A 12,894-nucleotide genomic window follows, 5' to 3' on the forward strand; every position below is an offset into this window, starting at 1 on the left:
TGCTTTTTATATTCTGAATGAGCTTGTTGAGGATAGGACATCATTTCCCCACGATCTCATAAACAAGTCCTGTGTTGGCTTTGTGTATCAGTCCTTTTGATGTCCCACGACAGTGTTGATTCCGTGTGTGCCTCTACAAAACGAGCAGATGCGATAGGAATCTTTACGGATGCAAGAAAAGCAACAACAGCACAAGAAGGCACTTGAGGAGAAAGAGAGATCGTGTCTCTGCACGAAATCTTAAGTTTAGCCTGTGTGTGTGTGTGTGTGTGTGTGTGTGTGTGTGTGTGTGTGTGTGTGTGTGTGTGTGTGTGTGTGTGTGTGTAAAAAGAAAATGTGTGCGCGTTGAGAACCTTTTACACATAAATTGATGTATTCGACTGTAAAGCAGTTAAATCCATAAGTACTTGCTGCCATATATCATGTGTTGAAATGCTGATCATGCGCTTTTATTAGGTTTTTTTCCTGCTTAACTTTAAAATTAGCATGCTGCAGTTTTTCTGCCATAAGGTTTTTTTTCATTTTTTTTTATTGTGTCTTAGAAAACAAGTGTAGGTCCAATCTAAAGTTTAGCAGCATCCTTTGAGAAAAGGCAGAACCCTTCTGGCTCAAGTAAATGCAATCATGTGACTAATGATGAGATTAGTTTGGATCGGTCCATCGCAGCAATTTTATCAAAACTGCAAATTTTTAGGTGAATGTTGTTACTTTTCCAATTTAAGGGGTTAGATGCACTGACGGATGGGGTTAGATGTCATAAGCGAGGTTAGTACAGTCCTTGCTGGAAATGATGTTGCTATATAAAAGTTGCCAAGAAAAGGGTTCTTTGTTTACCATTGTTCTTGCAATATATCTTTAAATAAGCAATTTGACGTCTGCTGTTACATCAATGAGCTCCGTTCAGTGATTAGCTCAGCTCCCCCATTAAACCTCAGGTGGTCCATGTTGCTTGATCTTTAAAGAATCACACAAGCACCCCCTCGACTCCACTGGGGAATTAAATGTGATCACGGTGAGCAACACACTGTTTTCTCATCAACAAGGCTTGACTTGAGGGATTGAGAACTAACTGACCTTTGTGTTTGTTTGTACATGAGTGCTCATTTGCATGTACATCGGGGGTTAGTGCACATTCCAATTTCAGATAAAACAGCAAGGCAGGTGATTTCTCTTGAGATATTTGCTGCCGGGGCAATCTCTGACGCAAACCCCCCCGAGCATCCCTTGAGAATGCCACCCTTAATTATACATAAGTAACAGAAGGGGATAACATTTGAGTTCTCTCACGCTGCCAGAAAGTGTTTCTTTATGAAGCTCATCCGTGTTGAGGCTGGAAAGGAAGAAAATGGAGAGATAATATAATAATATATGCAATTGTTATTGCCATGGAAAGTACACGAGAGTAAAGGTTTACATCTGGACTTGAGCAAAAATTTGATTAGTAGCTAACTTACTCACTTATCTGGCAATAAAAACTCGTTCCATCCCAAAGACAAATTTATGTCATTTCAAATATTCACATTCAATCCCAGATACTTATTTTTTTCACAAACCAATACTGACTAAAATCTTTGAATGGTTGAGACCAAGTCCAAACCGAGACTAGGTTAACCCTTGCGCTATGACTAAATCAAACAATGGCTTGTGAGCACATCACCAGGTCTCACATACTTCAAATTTGAAGCTTTTGCACAATGTCAGTAGCTATTCTAGCAAATATTGAGAAATAAAATAGGTGGCCCACTTTTGTCTTACAGCGCCCAAAAAAGCAATCGGAAGCACCACGTAAAGGCTACTGTAGAGCAGATACTCACATTACAGATGAGAAAAAAAAAAAAAAAAACAGTAGCCGGGCTGCCGCTTTCAGCAGGAGAGGAAAGCCAGCTCTTTTGGCACAGACTCCCTCGCCAACATTCCCTCAAACCGCACAGACCTCGTCAGGCAGCGTGCCAGTGACATAAGCGTGTGGTAACATTAAAAAGAAACCTCTGGGATGGCGTTCCTTTTTCCCTTTTGCTTTTCCCGTTTCAATTATTATTGTGGCTCTGCCATGCAAAAACCTCAGTGCGGTCGGCGTGTTTTTTTTCGTGGCACTGTTGACCCCACATAACATTTTCAAGCTGTTAATATGCAAGGCTTTGGCCTTGTTCTACTCAGCAAAGGGGACCACTGACTGAGGGACATTTATCCTCTCAGCAGACCCATCTGTTTTCAACTTTCCGCCATTGCACGCCCACCAACTCATATATGTTAGATTGCGGTCGATGCTCGCTACCACCCAGTCTTCCCTGATGAGACAGGCTTAGGTAAACTGCATAATTGCCCTCCCTCGTTAGTGCTTAACAGCCTCGCTCTCAGCAGGCTGCCGACGTCACTGCCATTAGCCGTGCACCAATGAGACCGTGAGCCTCAATGGCTGAGGGTGGGACTGGGTGACAGGACATTACCTCACACGCCAGGCGCTCACCAACATTCCGGTAAACCATGGGATGGCGCTTGGAAAGTGATGCTCGTTTCTCTCTCTGTTGCTTGTTCTCTTTCCTTCCACAAATACCTCGCAGCTGCTTACGTCTCCTCAAGGTTCAAATTCATAGTATGTATGTTTGCCAAGAATCTGAGAAATAAACCTAAAAACATACCTGTGGCAAATATGTTTTGATGTTATTGCGTCAATGGTTTCCAACCTCTGCAATGTAAAAAGCCCATTGCAGCTAATGTAGCCTACTAAGGGCTAACTTGAATAGCCTTCATCTATTCATGACCACCGGGAGTCTATCACAGATGTTGGTGAACCTGGACTACAACCTGGACTGGTTGCCAGTCAAACCTGCAGTCACTGAACATGAATCTCATCCCGGTTGCATAGCAAACGTGTCAGCCATATATACCACCGGCAATTCATCAATACACATTTATTTTTGTCAATTGTCAGAAGTCATGCACAAAAGAAAGAAAGTTTACATTTAGATATATTGCATTACGTGAACGACGGGGATTGTGTTCTTTATTTTTGATTATGCCAAAACACTCCACAAGACTCTTGCCTTGGAAAGATTTTCTATTTACTAGACAGTTTAGCCGTTTGTCAGACTGGCCAATACATTGTACCTAGCCCATACTTAAGACTTAGTCCATGTTGATTCTACAAGTGATTTGTTAAGTCGTTGGCACAAACAGCAAACAGTCTAGTCGTTAATATATCACAGAAAGTACCCCAATTATTGACTTTCTTAGGAGTGGCATAGAATTATATGGAGAGGGCTTGCCAGCATGAAAACAATCACTTTCTCTGGCCTATGTGTTGCGTCTTTTCATTGCCAAGTACAGTAAAGATGATCTAAGTGAAGAAATGACCTCATGCTTGTGTTTATTGATAGGGTTTATTGACCAACAGTCTGGCTTCATAATAAGAGCGAAAGTTGGCCAGGGTTTGATCATTTTTCTACCTGGATGTTTGTCATGCTTCAGTTTTGTCCACATTCAGTACATCACTCTGTCGGAGTCATTAATATTGCCATGACTCTGTCTTTACCAAGAGTGTTTCCCTCTTTAATCATGACTTCTTTCCCTAACTGTACATTTCCCCGTGCCCACAAACTTTCAGAGTAATGTGTCCGACAGTTGCCCTCTCACTCTTTTTCTGCTTGACTTCCTCTCCTTTCCATTGCCCCCTGGCTCCGCATTAATGCTGCTGTTAGTAATGTTTAACAAACACTAGCGGGTGTCTACAGATATGGTCGGTCGCTCTGTTGCCTGACCAGCCAGCTGGTACAAATTAAGACCGCACGTATTCCCTGTGAGGTTTTGTTCCGAGTGGACACCTAGAATGCCATACATGATTTCATATTGGTACTTTCCTTGAATTTGTTACAAGGGGCTTATTGAGTTATTTTTTTAAGTGTTGTGAACTTAGTGTTGTGGTTGTTCCTACTGTGATGACAGGACCAAACATTTTGGAAGATTTAAGGTTGTTGATCTCAGAACAGTCGCTGGCTTTCTCTTTAGAATGTGGCTGGTGGAGGAAAAACAAGTTCCATTCAGGAATGAGTCACTATGGTTTGTTTAGACGCTTCGAAGACTGGTGACACCATTAAGACAGTCGAAACTGGCTTTGTGTCGGCAGAAGTGAGGCACTCGTAGTAAAATGGGCAATAAAACGTTTGCTGAGAGTTGGCTGACTGTTTCATTCATTCATTCATCATTGCGTTGGTAGTGCAGTGGTTCACATGGCTGACTTGCACACAGCTGGCAGAAGATTGATTCGCACTCAATGCCCCATTCACCATTGCACCGCGACTGACTGGCGACAAGTTTAGGGTGTAGTCCTGGGGCTACACCCGTAAAGAGTTGGAGGTTAGGGTTCAAGACTGGATCCCTTAGCATGTGTGTCAATTCCTTTCAATAATCTCATAGTAAGGAAATCTCAAGTGCGTTCATCCTATTTCCAATGAATAAAAGTTAAGGTTCCAGAATTCTGTCAAATGAAGTCATTTTGGCGTAATACTGTAAAATATTAAGCCACAAGCAAATACTTTAAGTGTGAAAGTCATCAGTATACAATTAGTCGAAAACATAGCTGTGATATCTTTGCTTGAGGAAAGAAAGCAAGTGCTCCAATTACGTTTTATCAACGTTCACAATTCCCTCGAAGTATTCACATTTTATTCTTGTAACGCTAAAGGCGTTAAGTGTCCCATCCCCACTTTTCAAAAGCAGTGACGCTCCTTGTTTGTCATCGCTACGCACTAACCGCCAGTGCAATACCTCGCTGAGCATACCAGTTTAAATCATCCATATCTGCTGTCTCCTCCCCTTGTCTCTGGGCACCTTGAGACTATAAATAGTTTGTGTAGCACATTTTGTCATCTCTTCCCGCTGTGATATTACGGCTGTTTTAATCAAGCAATCAATTGAAAGGTCTGCTAGCAGGCGGTATTTCTTAATAGCCAGATTGAAGGAGGGCAAATATCTGTTGTCATATTCTTTGCAAACGGTTTTGTTCCAGTTTTGCCTTGTTACATTAACGTGTGCTGATTTTGGTGTTGTACCACTCATATGCAAACTACTGTGTAGTCTTGCCTGCCAATCACTTTTGTGTGAACAGTCGTCTTGGCCTTGAATACCACAGCCTACAAATATACAGTTACTAATGCCTTTGACAGTTACTTTTGCCTCTAGGGGTGGGCCGACTGGTCAGTATTGATACAGTTTGACTGTGATAGAGCTAAAGGCATCTGGTTTTCATTCAACTCATGTATTTTCCCCCATTTTCTCATTTTTATTCTATTGAGGGAAAGACTCATGGCAAAGACATTGCAAAGACTACCTGTCTCAAATTTGTCAATAATAGTGACATGACTAAGCAGATGTTTGTCCGGTCTCGCAGACTTTGGCTTTCGCAGATGGTAAACTGGTAGAAGTAGCCTTGGAATATTAATAATTGTTTCCATGTGGTTTATTACTCAACCTGTTATAAAGAGACTTCTATAAATGTCTGCGGGGTTCTGTAGCCCTCCCCTCGACGCATTCATCAACAAACGTTCATTTTTACTGTCCACCGGGACACATTTTTGGTCTTATTATAATACCTGATCATGGCTCAACGGAGTCCAAGGAATGTTTCCCTGCAGTGTGTTTGAAGGCTCTTGCTACATCACGACTGTATCAAATTAAGCTTCTTAGGTTAACGCTAGGCATGCGGACGCAGGGATTGGTTTCACATTTTGGTTTTCCTAAGAATTTCTGATCAATCTTGGTACAATAGCTCAGTTGTTGAAGTACGTTTTTGTCCAGTGATGATCCATTTATAAGTGATTGCAAGCTCCACTGTGGTCACTCTTGCGATCATTCCAAATTTCATTTTTGTTACATGGAATAGAAATTCAAAGTATTCTTATTGCAAACGCTGTCTTTTGATAGCAAGCGTTTATGCTAATAGAAATTGAGTTTGGGAATTTCTGCTGACGTGACATTCAAACTATTGGTTTACTATGGACCGTAACAATGCCCTTGAGTGAGAGATCCATTGTCTGCTTTATCTCAGAAAATATGTGCAATATAGACCGAGCTTGAAAGTAAACTAACCTGACTGAAATACAGGTATAACTGGAAAAGACAGTATTGATCTTAAAATGAAACCTTATAGAAAATAATGTATTGAATCAAAGCCACTGCTTTGTCACAGATGGGAGACAAGTGACCGATTTAGGAGTCTTTGGGATCGGATGATGGAGAGACAAATATATAAACAGATGGTGTCTGTGGCTTTAAGATCAGATGAAAGGTATTGAGCCATCTTTACGAAAGCACACAGTATTGAAGACTGAAACTGGTTGAGAGGAGGAAGGTGAAACACTACACTGGAATGGTGTGATTGATGTCACTCGGATGCTTTGTTTTGCAAGTTGACCGCCATTTGAAGTTCCACCGGCATCAAAGAACAGATTGGGGTTGAACTTCAGGGGCGCTACTGTAGTTCCAAGAATATTTTTTGGGATGGGTGGCCTTCCTTAAAAGCAAGTCATGCAAACACAGTGTATTGTTTCTTTCTCGTCTTATGATTCCGATGATTGGAAGGTCCTTTACACGTAACCTGCACATTAGTCTCAGCAATTAGCAATGACCCAAAAAAAAACAAACATCACAGTGTCATGGGACTCTATCCACAAAATGGCATTTTCATTCTCATAGGAATACTCATTTATGCTGCATCAGCAGAAAGTATAGAGGCCATGTCAACAGATTCAGGGAACAGATAATATGGGCAGATAGGTGGATAGGACAGTTTTTCCACGGTGGCAGAATCTTACAGTAGCCCCTGTAGCAAAAAATCTCCGGTTACGGGTGTCCCATTTCACTAGCTCAGGACAGTGGGCGACACGGGCCGTCCTTGTTTATCTGCCCTCCAGTTGCCTTTGTGTTTGTTAATCCTTTACTTTGCGTCCACTTGTCACCTTTTTCCTCATTGTTACTTTTGTTTATTTTCAATCTATGATGTTTTCTTTCGAACCTTCTTTCCTATGCTTCACGATCCTTTGACAGCAAATATTGACACGCAAGACAATGTGGACCATTTGACTCGTTTTCCTGAAAACCGAGCGTCAGCAAATTTGGAACTGCAACAGCACTTTAGCGCCTTGTAGTGGACAGGTGTAGTATGACATTTTAAAGGCAACTCAAGCAGTGTGCGCAACAAACTGGTTTTATGTAAAATAATGTGTTGATTGACTGAAAAAGAAACAAAACAAAAGGGCCTGGTCTCTGGGGACCAATTAAATTAAGCACAAGGGGCACAGGATGGCTAGAACTTTCTTTGTCTGCTACAACTACTCGTCAAAATAGTACTAAATGTTTTATGCCCTCTACTTCTTGTCTTTCCTTAGACATGTCAGTCCAAGGTGTTTGATCTATCTGATGGGGTTTCTCAATACGCCTGGTTCCCGTGTCACGACGCCCGCAAGTCTCGATGGGGGTACCCAAACTTCTGGCTTAAGGTAAAACCAGATTCATTTCCTTAATTCAAGTGATTTCATGGATCAGTTGATACTGATGCAACATTTGAGTCATTCAGGTTTTAATGTCATAAACCAACTAAAAATCCCTCGACTCAGTGTTTTATATTTGTGTGTCTAACTGGATCTAATGTTATGTTAACATGCAAAATGGTGCAACAAGTGAATGAATTGTCAGTTTTGACGAGTGTTATTTGATTGCCACCATAACATTTTAAACCAGGACACCATGCGATGCAGCATCGCATCATATCCTAATTACAGTGGCTGATTTCTTTAAAAAGATTGAAAATATGCTTAAAACCTTAAACATACATCTTGGTTTTATAACACCCTGTGTTCGTGAACCATTAACTTTTAAGATTTGGCTGAAAAGAAGGAAAAATGCCCTAAAAGAATTTGACCACATAATACAGTCACATTTATGGTGCAATATAAGCAAGCTGAATATGGCTTAGAAGAAAAACACTTAATAGCGCAGTTAGTTTCGCTCATTGGAAATCTGGGCTTGTCTTCTTCTCTTATTCAGGCCCACTTTTCTCACCCGATGGTGGCGGCAGCGGTGATCATACACCTGGCGGCTGACGGGACGGGTTACATCGACCAGACTCAATGTAACATCACCGTTCAGCTGGTGGACACCAAAGAAGGAATCCATAGTCTTGGCAAGAACATTCACATACTATTTCTTCAGCGTTCACATTGGAGCCAGTACAAATATTTGGTCAACAAAATCCCCAATTTTTCTTGGTCCTTCACAGGTGAGTGGCGACTGAGTTGCCGTACAAACCCGTTGGTGATTCCAGTGAGCCACGACTTATCGGTGGCCTTCTACCACACCAAGGCCATCCTGGTCATGTTTGCCTCCCGCCTTGTGGCCATCTCCGGTGTGGGTTTGCGCTCTTTCCAATCCTTTGACCCCATCACCATCAGCAGCTGCCAGAGTAATGAGATCTACAACCCCACTGGTCAAAGGTGAGTAAGCAAAATGTGCCAACATACCACAGGCCGTACAATTGATTCCATATTGTTAAACTTTGCTGCCATCGTTTATACCACGATACAATTGTAGTCTGACTAAAATTAGTAAATGTAATAATGTGTTTACGCCAAATAATGACGTGCCATACCAGAGGAATCAGACATGCTTCATTTACTCCAAATCAATCTGAGACACAATTCCGCGAATGTGCTAAACATTGCCTGTATTCACTGGGAAGTTTATTTATACATCCCTGACGGACAAATTTCCTCTGACCAGAAATGATTCGTTTAACTCCCCAAAGTTTAGCAAAGCAGATGTCTCGATTTCCCCACAAAAACACACAACTCGAATTGCCATTCAAGAAAATATGAATTGGAAAAATTATACATATATTGTAGTATAAGTTGTGTAGCACCCCAAAACTTGAATATAAACCACACAACACGGTTGAGGGTCACATGTCAGAATCTCATCGAATGCTAATCATCATTAAAGCCATCTTCACATAAAATAAGTGTAATTGTCTCCATGATTCTATTCAACTCCAACTGTTTATGAGCTTTGGTAGGTGCTGCTGTTCTTGTTAACATCAGAGTTAGCTGTGTGTTTGTGTGTGTGTTCGTGCATGCATGCGTGCGTGTGAGAGGATGTGTGGAAAGCCAACATGTGATGTAGCCAGCCACTTCAAATCAAAGTCCAACACCACCAACAATTGTTGATGTCATTCCTCTGGATTGTTCATTGGACCACCAATGCGATTTTGTAGTAAAATTCGTTCTTTTGGAGATTTGGTACCATTATGAATTCAAAACCTTTTTGAGTGACGAGTCACTGAACCACAAAAAAGATGACATCCGACCGCACGCATAAAGGAACTCGCAGTGTTTACCCGATTGCCACACCGCTGTCACGCATGCAACTGTTCGCACTGATGATGCACACATATATACACACAAACACTCACGGTTTTGCCACGCCACATGTTTCGAGTAAACATCCACAAAGGACTCTTGTGTTTGTGAAGGTGTGCGGCTAGCGATAAAGCTCTTTATTGTCATGTGCCAAAAACGAAATTGATTTCGAACTATATCTGCAATGGATGCAAACACGTGCTGATTTGACGAACCATCATAGTCAGAAATGAGTTGTAACTTTTGAGGCTTCATTTTGCCCAAATATCTCATTTTGTTGGCGTTGACGTCAGCTTGCGCAAAAGATCTACCGTTTTGTGTGCCTCCATCTCCAGTTCACACACATTTCCTGTAACATTCCAAAACACCACATCCCTACCCCTCCACACCACCTCCCCTCATCCGCCTCCACTCGTTAACAACAGTAAAACGCTATTAAACATCACTTTGTGCACACCGTTCTCCCATTCTGTTTTTTTCGTGCCAGTTTACAGTTAAGTATTGAGTTATACGATGCACGAGGCTTAATATGCACTGGTTAAATCCAAATTTATGACAAAAGGATTCCAAGTACCAAAGAATATAAAGTACCTCCGGATTTCCTCCAATTCATTTTCCGCAACTGCTCTACTATTTTTCCTCACCTTTATATTTGAACAGGATATTCGGAGTATAGTTCCCTTGTTATTTTTTGCAAATGCTTTAATTTATTTGTTTGTTTATTTCTTAACCTGGTAAGGCAATTGAGAGCAGTTATTCATTTACAATGCATACCTCTGGTTCAATGCCTTGCTCAAGGACAGCAGACAATGGGTATCGGCGTTCGAACCAACTGAGCGACAGCTGCTTCTGACTGGCTAAATCAGACTGTGATTGCATCATTATAGCGCCACGTGTCGCCCTGCCTTGCATATTTAAACATTTTATTTGGCCTAATTCCATTATGAACAATACATTTTTACACTTGTCAGTTGCGGGATGGAACCATTGGGCATGGACGCATATAAATACAGTAGCCTACATACTACGTAGGCAGCCCGTGATTCAGTGGAAGGGGAAAAAGCACTTAAATAAGAAAGATTACAGCTACAACAGAGGCCGTAAAACAGAAATGGATGAAGAGATAAAACTCGAGATTAAATTTCTGCAGTCCAACACATGCGCGCACACACACTTTCTCTGTGGACCCCTATATGGTAGACTTGTAAAAAAAAAAAAAAAAACCTTGTCAGTTTGAGCGTGCAGGCATTTCACGAGCATGAAATGCCAACGCAATCCTTGTATCTGCCACTCTTCATTCCGACATGTCACTCCACAATGTGTCGATCCCAGCCTTCACTTCTCCTCCTTCATATGCCAAATATGGCTGTCTTCTGTCTCCGTGTGGTTTATCGATCCACTATGTAAAGCAGTCATCGAGGGACAGATGTGGTCACTGACATTTTGCATTATTATTTCACCCACCTCCATTTGTGACTTTTCATTTCACTCGTTCACTTTCTTTTTTCCTCCCCCCCCTATCTAACACCATCTTCGCAGTTGTGTACATTATTCGTGCGAAGCCATCGACTGCCAGGAGCCCTTGATCCGCAATGCAGAGCTCAAGTGCAACAACGCTGGCCGCCATTTCTACAACGGCGACCGCTGCACCATCTCCTGCAACTCGGGATATGTCCTGCAGATCCACCAGGATGATGACATCATCAAGAGCCAGGTGATGCACAACATAGTCTGTACATTTCAAAGAGCATATTGGGACACGCGTGCCAATGTGAATGCACACACGATGCAAACTTCAGCACACGAGTGGCCAGGAGAGAGCTTCTGCTTGCCTCTGCACTTCTTTTGTCACCTGCCAGTGCCTCAGCCAGTCCCCCGGGTTGGGTGAGGTAGGGGGAAGGGGATGACATCATCCAGGTAGACATAGTGCGGCACTGAGGAGCTGGGGAGATGTCCACCCGGCGCCTCCTCTCTGCACATGTGAGCGCCTCATACCTGTTTAGTCCCTCGCTGAGAATGCTGCGCCATCAACTCAGAGACAGTCACTTTGTGTGCCTGTCGCTCTGCTGGGACCATGACATCATCGCATAGTGTCTGCTCCCCCTCCCCTCCCTCTTTCACTTCCAGCCTCTCTCACTTCCTTTACGCATGCGTGTGCACACGCACAAACACACACACACACACACACACACACACACACACACACACACACACACACACACACACACACACACACACACACAGTGAAGCCACTGTTTAACTGCATAGATTTGCTACCGCGTCGGCACATAAAAGCCACTTGCATGTAGAAACCGACACGCATACGGGAAATTGCACTCAATACCCTGCATAAACAAGATACACACAGATGCAGGTACATGCACTTTTACAAGTAAATAAACAAACAGGAGTTGACGCCATGCCGTAAAGCCGTAAAATTGGCTTCAAGATTCTGGAAAGGCCAGTATAAATGCTTTATCCCCCAATATGGCTAACGTTGAAGCCAGAATAATAAGAAACGAGATGAGATAACAAAGTGTCCAATGAGCTTTTATGCATAGCCACATGTGTATAATGATTAAAAAAAAAAAGTGAGCAGACTTTCCCAGACTTTAGTAAGTATTGTGTCCTTTATAGCTGTCCCTGATGTGTCCTCTGCTCAGTGACCCGGTCTGCACTGTACATGTGCATAAAGTGCCACATGGGAATAATTACACCAGTGGAGTGTGGCGGTGCATTTACATCCACAAACACAATAGTTCCCCATTGAGTCTGAGCGCGTCGCTAATTGCATTAAGGTTTGATTGACGCCGCACTTTGTGGCTATTCATCAATGCCAATTCATTTAGTGCTAAATTATGCTTTGTCAGAGTAGCAGGGGCAAGGTATGTGTGGAGAAAGTGGAGGGGAGGGACAGCGGCAAATAGAAAAGACAGTAAGGTCTGCCCCATTTTGTGTACGGTTATTTAAATATGGTTGAAGAGAAGGCTAACCTCAATCAAAATACTAAGATGTGTTAAGCAGGACCACCGAGGAAGATAAAAATGGGTTGTAGGTGCAACAGATGATGGATTTGTTTGAAGGAAATCACATCGTTATTTCATATGTATACATGTAGGAGTCTTCATCATCACACGTAAGACGTTTGGGCAAACTGATTTTGTGACATTTTTAGAAATCTGGGTTTTGTGGCAAGTTTTCAAATCGTATTGCCATACTCCACCCAAATACAAAAAAAGTCAACTATAAAATATTTGTTGTATACACTGTTTAAATGTATTCACAATCATATCAAGCCAATTTGAGGGCCTCATACCTGTGAAAAATTACCAGGATGAACCCGCTTGGATTTTTTTTATTGATGTTTGTGTCATCAAAACGGCAAATCGTTTGAGAAAATATTCCAGAATGTGTAACACTTTCATCAATTCTAAAAAGTTGACTTGCCTCAATTTCCCCCAGTTCTTGAGAGAAACAACTACTTTGC

General features: G+C 42.1%; 1 protein-coding gene across 2 annotated transcripts in view; it reads left to right on the top strand.

Moving 5' to 3' along the window:
- The window catches only part of pappaa (pregnancy-associated plasma protein A, pappalysin 1a), a 70,748-nt gene that overhangs the window by 33,858 nt on the left and 23,996 nt on the right, over positions 1-12,894 (top strand). For both annotated transcript variants that reach the window (XM_085926283.1, XM_085926284.1), the window contains exons 11-14: positions 7,383-7,493; positions 8,041-8,176; positions 8,273-8,486; positions 10,947-11,121. In XM_085926283.1, coding sequence (XP_085782409.1) covers positions 7,383-7,493; positions 8,041-8,176; positions 8,273-8,486; positions 10,947-11,121 — 636 coding nt within the window. The remainder of the gene's footprint in view (positions 1-7,382; positions 7,494-8,040; positions 8,177-8,272; positions 8,487-10,946; positions 11,122-12,894) is intronic.

The sequence above is a fragment of the Syngnathus leptorhynchus genome, chromosome 12, assembly GCF_054491065.1.
Source record: "Syngnathus leptorhynchus isolate UIUO chromosome 12, UIUO_Slep, whole genome shotgun sequence".
In the NCBI taxonomy this organism is placed as follows: domain Eukaryota; kingdom Metazoa; phylum Chordata; class Actinopteri; order Syngnathiformes; family Syngnathidae; genus Syngnathus; species Syngnathus leptorhynchus.